This window comes from Trichechus manatus, unplaced genomic scaffold (assembly GCF_000243295.1).
Source record: "Trichechus manatus latirostris isolate Lorelei unplaced genomic scaffold, TriManLat1.0 scaffold00061, whole genome shotgun sequence".
In the NCBI taxonomy this organism is placed as follows: domain Eukaryota; kingdom Metazoa; phylum Chordata; class Mammalia; order Sirenia; family Trichechidae; genus Trichechus; species Trichechus manatus.
The window spans coordinates 6,892,834-6,908,711 of record NW_004443997.1 but is presented as its reverse complement, the minus strand read 5'-3'; the positions used below and the strand labels follow the sequence as shown (position 1 = coordinate 6,908,711).

General features: G+C 48.2%; 1 protein-coding gene across 1 annotated transcript; it reads left to right on the top strand.

Annotated features, from left to right (window-relative positions):
• Positions 1 to 2,910: 2,910 nt before the first annotated feature.
• HSPB8 (heat shock protein family B (small) member 8) lies at positions 2,911 to 14,628 on the top strand. Its single transcript, XM_004379029.1, has 3 exons — positions 2,911 to 3,277; positions 9,629 to 9,692; positions 14,356 to 14,628. The coding sequence occupies exons 1-3, from the start codon at positions 2,911 to 2,913 to the stop codon at positions 14,513 to 14,515; spliced, it is 591 nt and encodes a 196-aa protein (XP_004379086.1). The 3' UTR covers positions 14,516 to 14,628.
• Positions 14,629 to 15,878: the final 1,250 nt, after the last annotated feature.

Here is a 15,878-nt window from a genome sequence, read left to right as displayed (position 1 = left end):
GGTGGGCAGGAAGGCCAGGTGAGCCTTGTTCTAGGCGGAGGGGTCTTTCAGAGGGTTAGGCTGCAGAAGGGAGACCTGGGGAGGGAGGAGAAAGTTCTTCCAGGCAAACACACCCCCAGCGGACTCATCCATAAATAAACACAGCCCATCACACAAAAACACACACTCATCACTCCACCCACACAAATCCATACACGGGCTCCCCATGGGCCAAGCCACCCCAACCCAGTCCCACCCACCAGAAACCTCACCCCCACTCCCCACCCAGGTCCCAGGCAATGACAGATTTCTCCTGTGTGTCAGGCAGTGATTCTCCCCACCACTGGCTCCAGGCCTGGAAGGCCCTGCCCCAGCTGTAATTACAGAGAGAGCTGAGGCTCCCATGCCCAGCCATGACGTCATCCTAAAGCTTCTATCCTGGTGAGCTCACCCTGGTCAAGTGAGGGCCCAGTCACTTGGACATGACGTGGGACCTCCACTCACTCCCTCAGTCTCTGGATGGAGAGGGAGGGGGTCATCACAGACCTGGGATCCAGAACAACCCAGTCCCCCTTCCAAGGTCCTGCTACTCCACAGTTGCATGCAAGGGCCACTTAACCAGGTGTGTAGACATGAGCAAGATATGTGACCCCTCTGTGCCTAAATACACTCTTCTGTAAAATGGGGACGATAAGCCCTTTCCTTGTAGGGTTGTGGGGAGGATACCATGAGTTAATATACCTAACACCTCTGTTTCCTTGCCTGCAGAATAGGATGATGATGATAGTGATTGTTTAACATGACAATGGAGTCCCTTGGTAGTGCAAATGGTTAACCTAAAGATTGGAGTTTGAGCCCACCCAGAAGCACGTTGAAAGAAAGGCCTGGCAATCTATTTCCGAAAAATCAGCCACTGAAAACCCTACTCTGACACACATAGGGTCGCCACGAGTCAGAGTTGACTCAATGGCAACTGGTGGTTGGTAACATGATAATGTTGGCACCATGCTCACTGCAGTGGCAGATGTAGGAAGCAGTACATGATGCTGATCGTGGCTGTTCTCCATATTATTATCTTTAGCAAACTGCCTCATGTGGGCACTCCTTAACCTTCAAAATAATTTCTCAACCAATGTCTCACTGGATTCCTTAGCACCCTAGCCTGCCCCCAGCACATGGAGAAGACAGGGCTGAGACCCTGAGGCTCACAAAGCGGAAGGGGGGTGCCCAAGGTGGCCCACCTGTTGGGGACACAACAAAGACCCCAAGGGGTCTTCAGGATGATTTGTAAACTCATCCTCCAAGCTACAGGGCAATAGCAGGGAAGTCTAGAAAATGGGTTGTCTCTGGACTTTGAGTTTTAGACCAGACATCCTGTCTGAGTAAAGCACCTTCTGATAATTACCAGTGCTAATAGTCACAGTCGTAATAGAAGCTGCCATTTGTTCATGCTTTCCATGTCAGTTTCCACATCTGTAAAATGGAGATAATAATAGTACCCTTACTGGGTTGTTCCACCATGTCTGTCAGTTTGTCGAACTGTGGTGGCTTGAGTGTTGCTAGGATGCCGGAGGCCATTTCACCAGTATTTCAAATACCAGCGGGGTCACCCATGGTGGACAGGTTTCAGCAGAGCTTCCTGACTAAGACTGACTAGGAAGAAAAGGCCTGGTGATCTACTTCCAAAAATCAGCTAATGAAAACGCTATGGATCACAACTACATTGCCCAGTACAGTGCTGGAAGATGAGCCGGTTGCCACGAGTTGGAACTGACCCGACAGCAACCAGCAACAACTATGTTGTTGATGAGGGTTACACCAGTTAACGTTTGTAAAACACTCAGAAGAGTGCCTGGCATTTCACAAGCGTTATATAATTGATCATTCAAAATTTAAAATATGAAAGTGTTGATCAGTCTGCTAGATGCTTAATGGGCATGGCCTCATGTATTCGTCATGACACATCCATGAGGAGGCTACTATTATTATGTCCCTTTTACAGGTGGGAAAACTGAAAACTGTCAGGGCTACCTGGGAAAAAATGTTACTGCCCTTGGAGAACACTGAGGCCCTGAGAGTTTGAACAAGGAGCCAAGCTTGAAGGTGGGGAATCCAGCCCAGGGCCACCTGCCTTCAAGTCCACTGGGCCCCTGTGACTCTCTTCCCTTTCTGAATGTCCCCAGAGAGAGGCAGGGTGCAACATGCTCTGGGGAAGGTATTTCCAGAAGGTGACCTGAGCCCTCAGCCAGGCGGGAGGGTTATTAATAGCCAGGATTTAGGGCCCAGCTTCCAGGGTGGGCGGGCTCCGGGAGAGGGAGCCCGAGGGCGGAGCTGACAACCGGCAGGCGGAGAGAGAGAGTCTGGAGGAGGCTGGCTAAACTTGGACACCATGGCCCCTCCCAGCTGTTCCCTCAGTGGATTCTCCAGGGCTGGTTCATCACCTCCGAATACTCCTGTGACAGGAGGCGCCTGCAAAACCCGCCCCCAGCCCCCAGCAGCAAATAAATAGGAGGCTCCTAGCCCAGGAGAAGCGAGGAGAAGTTTCTAGGCGCGTCTCTGGGGTTTATTAAGCTCCTGGCTCCACTCCAGACCTCAGCAGCTCTGGCTGCAAGCCTGGGCAGCCTGGAGGACGGCGGGTGGCTTGCTGATTTCTGGTGAGGTCGTGGGAGAGGGGCCCTCTGGGATTCTGCAGGACCAGTGGGGTCACCTCTGATACTGGCGTGTCTTTGGGGGCTCGAACCCCAGCTGGGTGGGTGCTTCAGTCTTTGGCAGTGGATGGTTCTGCTCTGGGCGCCCCTAACAGAAGATCAGCATTTTCTGTGGCTGAAGAATACGTGTTGAAGACCAGCCCACCACATCACCTTGCTGAGTGACTTTGGCAGCAGCTCCCTTTCTCTGAGCCTCGTTTTCCCCTCCAAGCTCAGAGCCGCCATGGCTGATGGTCAGATGCCCTTCTCCTGCCACTACCCAAGCCGTCTCCGCCGAGACCCCTTCCGGGACTCGCCCCTCTCCTCACGCCTGCTGGACGATGGCTTTGGCATGGACCCCTTCCCCGACGACTTGACCGCCTCCTGGCCTGACTGGGCCCTGCCCCGGCTCTCCTCGGCCTGGCCAGGGACCCTGAGGTCGGGCATGGTGCCCCGGGCTCCCACCACCACGGCTAGGTTCGGGGTACCTGCAGAGGGCAGGAGCCCCCCACCCTTTCCTGGGGAGCCCTGGAAAGTGTGCGTCAACGTGCACAGCTTCAAGCCAGAGGAGCTGATGGTGAAGACCAAGGACGGATACGTGGAGGTGTCTGGTGAGTCGGGCAGGAGGGCAGGGAGTGAGAACTGGGAGGAGAGGAAGTGAACAGTAGGCCTCACCCTGGAATAGCCAAGAGAGGGCTTCCTTAGAGGGGAAGCTGTGACACCATGCCACAGGTGACTTCAGGGTTCAGGAATGCAGCCCGAAAAGTTATCTTATGGAAAAGCTCTCCTTCTCCAGCTTTCAGGAGAAATCCTAACCTGACCCAGCTATGGGTGCTGTGTCAATCAGAGGTCAGGCAGGAAAACAGAAACCATGTCAGATACTTTGACAGAATGAAACATAAAGAACAGGTTGAACAACCATTGCAGGACTAAAAACACAAAGGAGAAGTGGGGTTTACTGCACCCCAGCAGCACAAAGCAGGGTCTGGAAGGGACAGTTTGAAGCTGGGAGATGATCGTGTTAATAACCATCACAGGTTACAAGTGAAACACCTCCCCTTGTCACAGATAAGGAAACAGGCTTAATAGTGATGATGATGATAATAACCGGTAGCCTTCACTGAGTGCTTACAATCTAGAAGGCCCCATGCTAAGCCCTTTACCTGTAGCATCTCAGTTAATACAACAATCCTAGGAGATAAGTCTGCTTGTCTCCTCTTTTAACAGATGAGGAAACTGAAGCACACAGAGGTTGAAGTTACTTGCCCAAGGCTGCCCAGTATCGAAACCTAGGCCGTCTGGGAATTGGGGGCTGAGAAGAGTACTCATGATTTATGAAACATCTACTAGGTGCCAAGGACTGGGCTACAATTCTTATATTCCTTATCCCACGACGTCCTCATTCCAGCCCCAAGAAGCCAGATGTCTAGTCCCATTTTGCAGCTGAGGAAGCTGAGGCCCTCACGGACTGTCCAAGGTTACGCCATGAGTCAGCAGCAGGACTGAGGCGAGTCTGGGCCTGTCCATCCCAGGAGAGGGAAAAACTCTGTGGAAAAGGACTCAGACTCAGCTCTGGCTCCAAAAAGCAGCACAAAAAGCTTTCCTTGCTTCCCTTCCAATTAATGCTCCATTAAAAAGAGTGTTTTCCTGGCAGAGGCCTGCCAGCCAGGAAATCAATAAAAGCCACTGCAAACACAGGCCAAGCAGGGACAAGCCCCAGCAACGCTCGGGGGAGTTTCAAAGCTGCGCAGGCAGAAGCATAAACAGCAGAGGCCTCGGCGGGCGTGGTGGGCCCACGGATGCGCCAGGGCGCATGCTGATGGGCTGTCAGCCAGGGCTCTCCGAGCTGGCTGGGGGCCAAGGACAAGTTCCCAAACTGGCATCGCCACCAGCTAGCAGGACGTGCAGACAACTTAAGTTCTCTGAGCCTCAGTTTCCTTATCTGGAAAATGTGGTTCAAAACAGTGATGCCTCACAAGGATTGTCCTGAGGGGATGCACATCAAGGGTGTCCAGAGTGCCTCGCACCCAAAGCGCCTGTATTGTTATTACAGCTGTTGCTGTTATTAAAGTGCCAGATGCATCCTACAGCCCTGTAGTTGTTGTTGTTGCGTGCCGTTGAGTCGATTCTGATTCATGGAGACCCTATAGGACAGAACAGAACTGCCCCATAGGGTTTCCAAGGAGCGGCTGGTAGATTCGAACTGCTGACCTTTTGGTTAGCAGCCTGCGCTCTTAACCACTGCACCACCAGGGCTCCAGTACAGCCTAGTACATAATAAATAGTAGAAGCTGGGTTGAGACCTGGGTTGAAATCCTGGCACCTCTGTTCACTAGCTGGATGGATATGGACAAGAAAGTCTTTTCACCCGCTCTGAGCCTCAGTTGTCCCGTTTGCAGAATGGCAGACCCTAATACTATCTATCCTATAAGGCTGCAGGGAGGACTAAATACATAATCTATGATAATACACGCAGAGTGCCTGTAACATGCGGCTCATCACAGTGCCCTGCCTGCACTCCTCTTACCCTCATTGTAATCACGATCCCAGAGGCTTCCAGCTCAGGGCCGAGGGTCTCCCACGTCCCATGGCCCCTCCAGCAGACCCTCTGTCCAGCCTGGAGTGCTTTTCCTCCGTCCTTCTTTGTAGGTGCTTCTTAACAGGTGGGGTCTAGTGGCCCCAGGCCAAGATCCCAGCTTTGGGTGAGTAAGGAGCCTCAATTTCTCCATCTGTATAATTGGGGAGGTTGGGGGCTTAAATAGAACAAAGACTGGCAAAACCTTTTTAGGTTATAAAATGCCTCACAGATATGTAATCAGTAACCCCAGCTTGACAGAATCCAAATCCCCTGAGAGTACACACAAGGACTTTCATAAAAGGAGTTTAAAAAAGTCACATCCAAGGACTTTCATGGGAAATCAAGAGTCAGACTGGCCTCCCATCCTACGCTGCATAATGACAAGTCTGTTCTTCAGGAATCGTTTTGTGCTGGACACTGTGCTAACTGCCTACATACATTGGCTCACTTTTCCCTCACAAGGACCTCTGAGGAACTGTGGGTATGACTGTCACCCCCATTTCACAGATGAGGAAACTGAGGCCCAGAGGAAGTATCTCACCTGAGATTACCCGCTTCTCTGGGGCAGTGTCTGAGATTCAAAGCCAGGCCTGCCTGGACTGCTCCGGGTCCAGACGGCTGGACCTGTTTCTGACTGTGGGCCTGCACAAATCCTACCACCTCTTGGGCCTCAGCTTCACCACTGATCTTACAGGGAAGTGGACAAATTGATATTTGCCAAACCATGTACTGCAAGGCGTTACTAGGCATCTGAGAAACAGGAGAGAGGAGAAGTTATGTTCCCTTTCTAGGCTTCAGCTGCCTCAGTTGCAGCTGGAGTTTTAGAAGGTGCCAGATGAAACAAATCTATGAACAGGTCCCTCACTGCAGGACTTATCAGAGCCTTTAAATTGCTAAAGTAGTTTATGAATCTCTGAGAGATGGCTCTATCTTATCTAAGCATATATGAGTGTCTAGCTCTGGGCAAGTATTTGGAAAATGCTAGACCAGACAATCTCCACCGTGTCTCATCCCCCCATCCCCCCTCCAACGCACCCTGCAGCCACCAGCCAAGAAATGTTCCTTTCACGGGCCACTGGGCCAGTCCTGGCCAGGGAAGAGACTGGAAAGCCCCAAGGCTTATTCCTGTTCCTTCTCCTTAATCCCCAGGCCTCTGCCTCCCCTGGAAACAGCACCTTCTTTCTTTAGCTGGGCCAGTAGCTTTCCCTAAGCGCGGGTGTCTGCTCCTTGACGCTTCTGTTTCTCTGAGGCATGCTGAGAAAATGGCAGCTGCAAAGGGCGTCTGGATTCCCCTGATCTCTAGGTGATTTCTTTTTACAAAAAGAAATCATAATAACTACTTGCTTCTGTCTATAAAAATATTTTCATGGTAGAAAATGTAGATAGGAAAACAAAATAAAAAATTAAAAATCACTTATTATCCTTAAACTGCCCCTCAATCTGAGTATGCAAATTATATGCAAATAAAGCTTCAAGGGGATCCACTTAGTAGTATCTTCTTTCAACCAGATTAACCCCCTCCCCAGGCCCCTTCTTATGGAAATCGCAGGGCTGCCCCTGCTTAGAGATCCTCTCTTCCCTAACCCCAATATCCCATTTTCAGAACAAGAACAAGGAGCCTTAGCTTCTGATGAACAGTCCTTTTCTCAAATATCAAACTAAACCACATGCGCTCACCTTCGAACAGTGTTTTTACAACTTACAAAGTGATTCTGTGACTCCCTCTCATTCCTTCCTCATAGTAACCCACTAAGGTAGGTATTGTCACCCCCATTTTAGAGAAGAATAAACTGAGGCTCAGAGAAGGGGAGAGATGTTCTAGAAAATGGCAGAACAGGGACTCAATACCCAAACCTAGCATTCTGGAGCCCATCTGCCTGCTTTTGAATCTTTGCTCCATCCCTTCAAAGCTGTGTGACCTTGGGCAAGTCACTTAACTGCTCTGAACTCCTGTTTCCTTGTCCACAAAATGGTAATGACAAAAGTTGCTGTGAGAATTAAAGGAGTTGATAAAGATAAAGTGCTTAGAACAGTGGCCGACACCAACAGTAAGAGTTTGCTATTATTCTTCTTATCATCATCACAGTTTATTATTTCCAGGGCACCAAGCGTGTAAGAGGATTCCAGGATGCAGAAGGGCTGAGTCAGAGGCACTGGCCTCTCCCCAGGGGCAGCAGGCCTCTGGAGGCCCAGGCTTCGGGGAGGAGACTGGGGAAAGAACAAATGGAACTCGTCTCTGGCCACAGGCCTATGCTAGAACTAAGCAGCTGGTGGTCACCAACTTGGCAGCACAGAATAAACTCTCATTCACAGAATAGCATGTTCTGGTTAGGCAGATTTTCCAGTCTAAAAAATGAGTTTCTTTAAATGTACACCTTTCTGCCCTGCTAAAAGGAGAATAAATTGGTACCGGCTTTCCTGGGGTCAATTTGGCAATATAGATCAAGCCTTAGAAATTCTAGAGCTTGGAATTTATCCTAAAGAAATCACTGGCCTAGTGAGAAGATTTAGCTACTAGCATGTTCAATGCAGTGAGGTTTGTTCCAGTGTTGGAAACCATCTCGATGCCAACAAGTAGGGAACTGTCTAGAAGACTTATTATATATTCATTCAGTGTGCTGTGCGGCCATTAAGTATCATGTCAAGAGTATTTGGTGTAACGTGGGATAATAATTATAATGCGTTGGCAATTTCAAAACGCAATCTACAGTATGATCTCATTTGGTAAAACATGGAATATATGTCTACACCAAAAAACCAAACCTGTTGCTGTCGAGTTGATTCTGACTCATAGCGACCCTATAGGACAGAGTAGAAACCCCATAGCGTTTCCAAGGAGCAGTTAGTAGTTTCAAACGGCTGACCTTTCGGTTAGCAGCTGAGCTCTTAACCACCGTGCCACTAGGGCTCCATCTATATATATAACTAAGTAAACACAGAAAGAAAAGTCTGGGAAGACCTACACCGAATCATTGTTAGTGGTTTCTTCAAGGTGACGGGATTATGGGTGGTTTTGATTTATTTTTCTTTGTTTTCTACATTTTCTAACAAAACATGGATTATTTTATAATCAGAAAAAAGTTATTAACAAAGGAATAATAATAAAAACATTATTGATGATATAATCACCTATAAATTGCCAGTTTAAAAAGAAAAACTGGACTGCAAAAAGGCACTACAGCCTAGGGAAGTTACTTACAATCCAGGTTCTGAAGCCCTCAGAGGGGACTCCCGCGTGTAAATGAGGGGTTTTGGCTCTGGAATGTGGCTTGACAAGTGAGGAGGGAAACGTGATAGTGAGACAGCTCTGGTGTGTCCTGATCCAGTTTGTTTGAAGAGAAGTAAGACACAGTCTGTCCGTGGAAGAAACGAAGAGTGGGGAGGGGCTAAGAGGATCAGAATTTGTTACATAAATTGCAGGATAAAAGCCAGCTTGGGCTCAACCCTTCTTCTAATTCCACCTTTTCCTTCCTAACGGAAAAAAGCCCCCTCCCCCAACCCCACTCCGGTATCCTGTAGGAGTTGGGGCAGGTGGCGTTTCAAATCCATGGTATTTAACCTGTCCTTTCTTAAGGAGGGAGTTCCTGGGTGGTACAAACAGCTAATGTGGATTCGAGTCCACCCAGAGGCACCTCAGAAAAAAGGCCTGGCGATCTACTTCCAAAAAATCAGCCATTGAAAACCCTAAGGAGCACAGTTCTACTCTGACACACATGGAGTTGCCATGAGTTGGAATCAACTCGACAGCCACTGGTACTGGTAAAGCAAGCTGGGTTTGCATCTAGCCCTCAGGATATACGACCCCACTTCTGCTCTACCATCCCTTCCAGTCTGGGATGTTAGCCTTAGGGTTCCACTGCAGGTTGGGGACCAAGGAGGCAAATTTGAAACTTGGAAGATATGGTGTAACATATGGTCCAGTTCCTGTGATTTCCCATGAAAGCAGCACTCAGCTACTAACCGAAATGATGACAGTTTGAACCCATCCCGCTGCTCCACGGGAGGAAGACCTGGCAATCTGGTCCCGAAAAGATTACATCCTAGAAAACATTATGGAGCAGTCAGACTCTGTCACGTGGGGTCGCTAAGAGTCCAAAATCGATGCAACAACACACAACAACAACAATGGATAATTGTCTCCAAACCGTGCTCAAGGCCTTCTTTCCTATCCATTATCTTAATCCATCTCCACCACCAGCTTGGGAGGTGGGCTTAAGTGGGTCCATTTAACAGATGAGGGATCTGAGGCTTGGGCAACTGGACTCTCTAGTCCAAGCCACACAGCAAGGTAGGGGCAGCATCAGGATTTGAATCTGAGTCTGAGTCCTGAACGATGTTCAAGCAACATGAATATTGACATGTGACTTATTTCTCTCCCTTCCAGGCAAACACGAAGAGAAACAGCAAGAAGGTGGCATCGTTTCCAAGAACTTCACAAAGAAAATCCAGTAAGTAACCTCCAAGTAGAATCTCCGGGTGGTGCAACTGGTTATATCCTTGACTACTAACCAAAAGGTTGGCAGTTGGAACCCATCCAGAGGAGGCACCCTGGAAGAAAGCCCTGGTGATCTGCTTCCCAAAGGTCACAGCCTTGAAAACTCTATGGAGCAGTTCCACTCTGCATGCATGGGGTCGCCCTGAGTCGGGATCAACTTGACGGCAACTGGTTTTCTTTTCTTTTTTTAAATAATATTTTACTGTGTTTCCAGGGAAGGTTTACATAGCAGTTTAGGCTCCCATTCAACAATTTCAACACAAATTGCCCAGTGACATCGGTTATATTCTTAATAATGTGTGAACATTCTCAATACTTCTGTTTTGGTTGTACTGTTCAACTGGTTTGGTTTTGGTTTTTAACTTTCAAGTGTTGATCTTGGGGTAGGGGTGGAGGAGCTGGGGTGCCTGGGACCCAAGATCTAGGTCTCTCCCTCTTGAGCATCTCTCCCTCGAGATACCCCCAGAGGCAGAGAATAGACCCTCACAACTAAAGGGGAGAAAGTGTCACCGCAAACCTGCAAGAGGACCCCAGAAGGAGATGGGGGAGTACACAGGCTGCATCATCTCATCTGCTCATTGCCCTGTGAGGTGGGTGTTCATAATCTCATAGGTGAGGAATCTGAGAGCAAGAGAGGTGAAATGGCTTCTGCACAATCACATGGAGAACCAGGACACTCACCCACCCAAAATGCCCTGATAGAATCACTCTGGAAGGCTGCCTGCTCTAACTTTCCCATGGCCTGGGACAGTGTAACACCTTCCCTATAGCATCCACAAAGATTAAGTTGAAAGATGTCCTGATCTCAATGCTAGGGGTCTTGAGGCTGAGAGACTGGGACAAAGGAAGGCCACACTTTGTTGAGGAGGGTGAGTGGAAGGAACTGATGGGGTTTAACAGGAAGGGCTGGGCCTTTGGGAATCATGAGCACAGCAGGATGGCCAGCAGAGCCACATGGAGCCCCTACCTGGCAATACCTGCAGGGAGAACATGGCTGTATTCGTGGGACAGCTGCTAGGTGGTTCATCAAAAAAAAACAGTTGCCAATAAGTCAGCTGACTCATGGTGACTCCCTATATGTCAGAGAAGAACTATGCGTTGTAGAGTTTTCAATGGCTGACTTTTCCTAAGTAGATCACCCGGCCTTTCTTCTGAGGTGCCTCTGGGTGGACTCAAACCTCCAATCTTTCAGTTAGCAGCCAAGCGCATTAGCCGCTTGCACCATCCAGGTGCTTCACAGACATGCCTTATTGCTAACCAGCACCACCCTACTACATGCATGTCTGTCCCAAAGTCTTTTCGCAGGCAACACTGCACTTACCTTTGCAGCAAAGCTGTGCAGTGGGGAGAAGAGCCGTTGCCCTCCTGGGATTGCGGAGACTGTCTCCCAGAGGAGAAAGGACATGCTTGAGGTCCTTACAACTGGAATTTAGGGCAGCTCCAAACAGTGCTCCTAACCTGTGAGCTCAGTGTTCAGGCCTTGTGCAAGCAATGCTGTTTCCTCATCCATAAAATGGATGCTGAGGCCAGCTTTGCAGAGTTAAAAACAAACAAAACAAAACCAGTGGCCGTTGAGTTGATTCCGACTCATGGTGACCCTACGTGTGCAGAGCGGAACAGCTCAATAGGGTTTTCAAGGCTGTCACCTTTCAAAAGCAGATCGCCAGGTCTTTCTTCTGAGGCACCTCTGGGTGGGTTTGAACTGCCAACCTTTCAGTTAGTAGTCGAGCGCTTAACCAGTTGCACCATCTGGGGACTTTGCAGAGTTACCAACAGAAAATTAAATGAGATAACGGCACAGTGACAAGCACATAGTAGGCCATCACAAGTGGCAGTGTGTTGTAGTTGTCATGGTTATTATTATTAATGAACCTTAACTCCACCACCAACCCTGGCAAAGATGCCCCAGGCCTGTGCAGATTACACTAGCTGCATTCTCAGGCTTCTTGTAGCCTGTGATTCTGCAGCCCTGACTCTCCCGCCACGTGCCCATTCCTGACCCTCCCAAAGCCTTCAGAGTTCTTGGAAGCCCATGGACACCTCTGATAAGGCAAATGTCAAACCAATTTCCTCCTCCATCAATGGCTTGCCTGTCATCCCATGACTGCACCTCTCCCTAGCACAGCCACCCGATCTAATGTGGAAACAGGAGCAGGAGGGAGCCAATGATTCAAAAAGACTCACAAAAGACTCACACAAGGTATCTGGATGGAGCCACGGGCACAGCAGAACTGTGAAAGGGACCAAGCCGGAAAGAAGTGGGTGATAATCATCTTAAAGAGACAGCCCTTCAGTGGGGAGGAGTTACTTGACCAGATAGAAATGCCTGAAGTTGCTTGAGGCAGAGAGGCTATTCAGCTGGTGCTCAGCAGCTGAGCTGGGCTAGTTGTTAAAATAGGGAACTAGCCATTGACTAGTGTGACCTGGGTGGTACAAACAGTTAAGTGCTGGACTACTAACTGAAAAGTTGGTGGTTCAAACCCACCAAAAGCACCTCAGAAGTAAGGCCTGGTGATCTGCACCTGAAAGGTCACAGCCTTGAAAACCCAATGGAGCAGCTCTACTCTGCAAACATGGGGTCACCATGAGTCAGAACTGACTTGACAACATGTAACAACAAGCCACTGATTGCCCTGACACCCCGAAGTGCCCACCCCAGCCAATTTGCCACCCTGGCCCTGTCCCCAGGACCCTCCAATCCCTGTCATATTCCAACAACTAAAGGTTAACACCTGGTCTAGCAGGGGGTCCCTAGGGCCGTCTTCTAGCACCATAACACGCATGTATCATTTCTGATTCAGTGCTTAGCTGGGCCAGTTGCTAAGTATTTCCAGTCTTACCCGAGTGTAGGGAGTCCCAGTTGCACAGTAACATAAGTGGGTAATTTTGTGCAACTTGTGTAACTGCTCTGAGCTTCTGGTCCTCGCTTCCTCATGGATGGGGTTGTGCTGGGGAGTAAGAGGATGTGTGTAAAGCTGTGAGCACGGGGGACAGAGATGGTGCTCAGCCGTGGGAACTCACACGAGAGCCGCTGGGACAAGGAAAGGCTCTGCCCAGACTCAGGCACCAGGGAGTTGGACTGCAGTCTGCGATGGCCATGGGCAACTCTTAGGAGGTCACGTTGCCTCTCTTAGAAAAAAAATTATGTCTTTAGAGGACAGGAAAGCCCCTTAAAACCAAGCTGGATCCTCGGAGATTTCCATCCAGGCAGGAAACTGGGGAGACACGAGCTGTATGTCCTATCCATGGCTAGGACGTTCACCCCAACACATTCATCCCCATGTGAAAGGCCCCATTTTGACTGGGGAGGAAGAGGGGTCTTGGAATTTACCCATCAGGTTGGGGGCAGGGCAAGAAGGACCACAGATGGGCTATTTTCCACGTCCAACTTGGACAAGAGAACAGGAAGTGGGGGAGGCAGGAACCATCAACAGAGAATGCACACAGCCAAAGCAAACTTCCGTTTCCTTGCTCCACATCTTCCCAGACATCTGTTCTACCATTTATTGACACGTATGGTGTGCCAGTAGCCATGCTGAGCTTAATCAGTTCAATGTAATTTAATCCTTACAAAAATCTCATAGCAGAGAGTAAGTATTACTAAACCCATTTTATGGAGAGGAAACTGAGGCTCAGAGGGGTGACAAAAGTCAACCAGTCACACAGCTGGTAGCGAGCTGATCTGGGATGTGAACACAAGTCTCCTCACTGTCAAAGTCCATGATCTTCCTGTTTAGGGGAGACTTAACTACAGTCATTCACACACCACCTTATTATTTTTGCCTTACATGCTTACAGTCTGTACTATTATTTGCTTAAGATTTTTTTTTTTCCTTTTAGAGCACCTCACTTTGATTAAGTTCTCATTACTAAAGTTTTCACTGAAGGAGGCAACCGTGAAAATACATCCAATGAAAGCAAAACATGGTTAAATTCTAACAAAATAATTTTGCCTGCCTAGGGGCTTAAGCCTTAGGTCAGCTCTTTTTTTTTTGTGAAAAAGGGAAAGTAGCAAGTAATAGAGACTAAAAAAACAAACCAGTTGCCATCTAGTCAACACTGATTCATGACGACACCATGTACGTCAGAGTAGAACTGGCTGATTTTTGGGGGAAGTAGATTGCCAGGCCTTTCTTCCGAGATGCCTCTGGATAGACTCAAACCTCCAACATTTTGGTCAGTAGCAAGGGCATTAACAATTTGCACCACCTGCCCGGGGACTCCCAAAGGGACATAATGGTGACCATTTCTGCCCGTAGCCTATCAATCGTGGGTGCTAAGACGAGAAGAGTGCTAAGATGAGGAGGCTTCAACCTAGGACCTACACACCTGGACCACAGCTCACTTTCAAGTCAAGAATTACTGTTCAATCAGCATCTTACCATTTGCAAAGCATTTTCAGAATCTATCTTATGTCTCATTTTACAGATGAGGAAACAAGCTCAGAGCAATTGAGTGGCCTCCCCAAGATCACACACTAGAAGGGGCAGAGCTAGGATTCAAACACAACGTTGTATGCAAAGCCAAAGCTCTTATCAAAAATATTTCCTTCAAATCAATAAAAGAATGTTTAAGCTATACTAAAAATAATAAATAAAACCTTGTGCTTCTCCTAGGCTTCCTGCAGAGGTGGATCCTGTGACAGTATTTGCCTCACTTTCCCCAGAAGGCCTCCTGATCATCGAAGCTCCCCAGGTCCCCCCTTATTCACCATTTGGAGAGAGCAGTTTCAACAACGAGCTTCCCCAAGACAGCCAGGAAGTTACCTGTACCTGAGATGCCAGCCTTGGCCCATCCTTGTTCCCTCCCCAACCCCAGGGCTTCTCTGATTCCGGAGTACATCACTTTAGCTGAACTGATAGATTTAGTGTGATTAATATGTTGGGGGGAGGTGGACGAGATTTGACCACAGATTCCCTGGATAGTGTAGTAACAGGTTTCTCCATAAAATGGCGCAATTGACAAGTCATGCTCAGTTGCGTTAGGCCAAAATGCTAGGAGTTTCTGTCTTTATCTTTTCTATCGTAATGAAAATGTTGCACATTCTGTAGCTGCAAACAAATAGAAAGGGGACTTAACATTTCACATCGTATCTTATCTTATGGCTTAATGCAAGGTTTGTTTTTCTCTGGGGACCGCTCCATCACCCGGATTCCTATTCTGGACTCCCAATTTCCATGCCTGCTCCACGGTTTGGTTGATGGAGCCCATTGGCTCACCCACTGTGTTCCTGAAGCTCAGACCTCCAAAGGGTTATAGACAGGTCTTACATCTCTATACAGGATTTATCTACCAAACACATGAAAACAAATAGTGCCTTCTGCCCTCTGCCCAGGCATTTACAGCACGTTCCCAAACTGGCACGCCCCAAGGGCTCTGGAAGCCTGTTAGTTTATTCTCTGGCTAAAGTCCCCACTTTCTTGAGTCTTCTGCGTCTAAGTTGGGATTTTTACAGAGGGGGCTATCTTTAGACAGCCCCACCAGGAACCAAGCAAAGGCCAGACAGCCTGACAGGCAGGCTAGTTGTATTATGTATATGGGTGGGATGTGTATATCATTGTTATTTGAGTTGTGCCTTTGTTTAGGGGAAAATAACAGTTAATAATAATAATAATAAAGGAGTTGATGTTCTTAGTTTTGTGTGCTTCTTTTGATGAAGAACTATAATCCTATACTTCTTAGACATTGCTATATCAGTTAGGAATGCTTGTGGCTGCAAGTAATAATGCCAAACAAATAATGGCCCAAATGACATAGGCATCTATTATCTAACTTTACAAGAAGTCTAGAGATGAATGGCTTCAGAGTTGTTTTTTCAGCCGTTATGCCACCAAGAACCTACAGTATTTCCTTATTTTTCCTCTTCTATCTCTGACAATTCTACTTGGTCTACCCTCATGGTTACAAGATGGCTGTGGCAGCTCCAAGCATCTTGTCTTCATATGACAATGTACAGGAAGAGAAAGCAGGGGCAAAAAGGCCTTCTCATATGGCTTCCTCTTTTATCAGTGAGCAAAATCTTTTCCAGAAGCTTCCAGAAGACTTATCTCATTGGCTAAAACTGGGTCACATGTCTATCCTTAGGCCAATCCTTGGAAAAAAGAAGAGGTGGCCATGATTGGCAATATTGATTAATCCC

Bases quoted from the DNA above. Each gene is read 5' to 3' on its own strand.
- HSPB8 (XM_004379029.1), top strand. From the start codon at position 2,911: ATGGCTGATGGTCAGATGCCCTTCTCCTGCCACTACCCAAGCCGTCTC. The intron at 3,278-9,628 runs GTGAGTCGGGCA...TCTCCCTTCCAG, and splicing joins CGGATACGTGGAGGTGTCTG to GCAAACACGAAGAGAAACAG. The intron at 9,693-14,355 runs GTAAGTAACCTC...TGCTTCTCCTAG, and splicing joins AACTTCACAAAGAAAATCCA to GCTTCCTGCAGAGGTGGATC.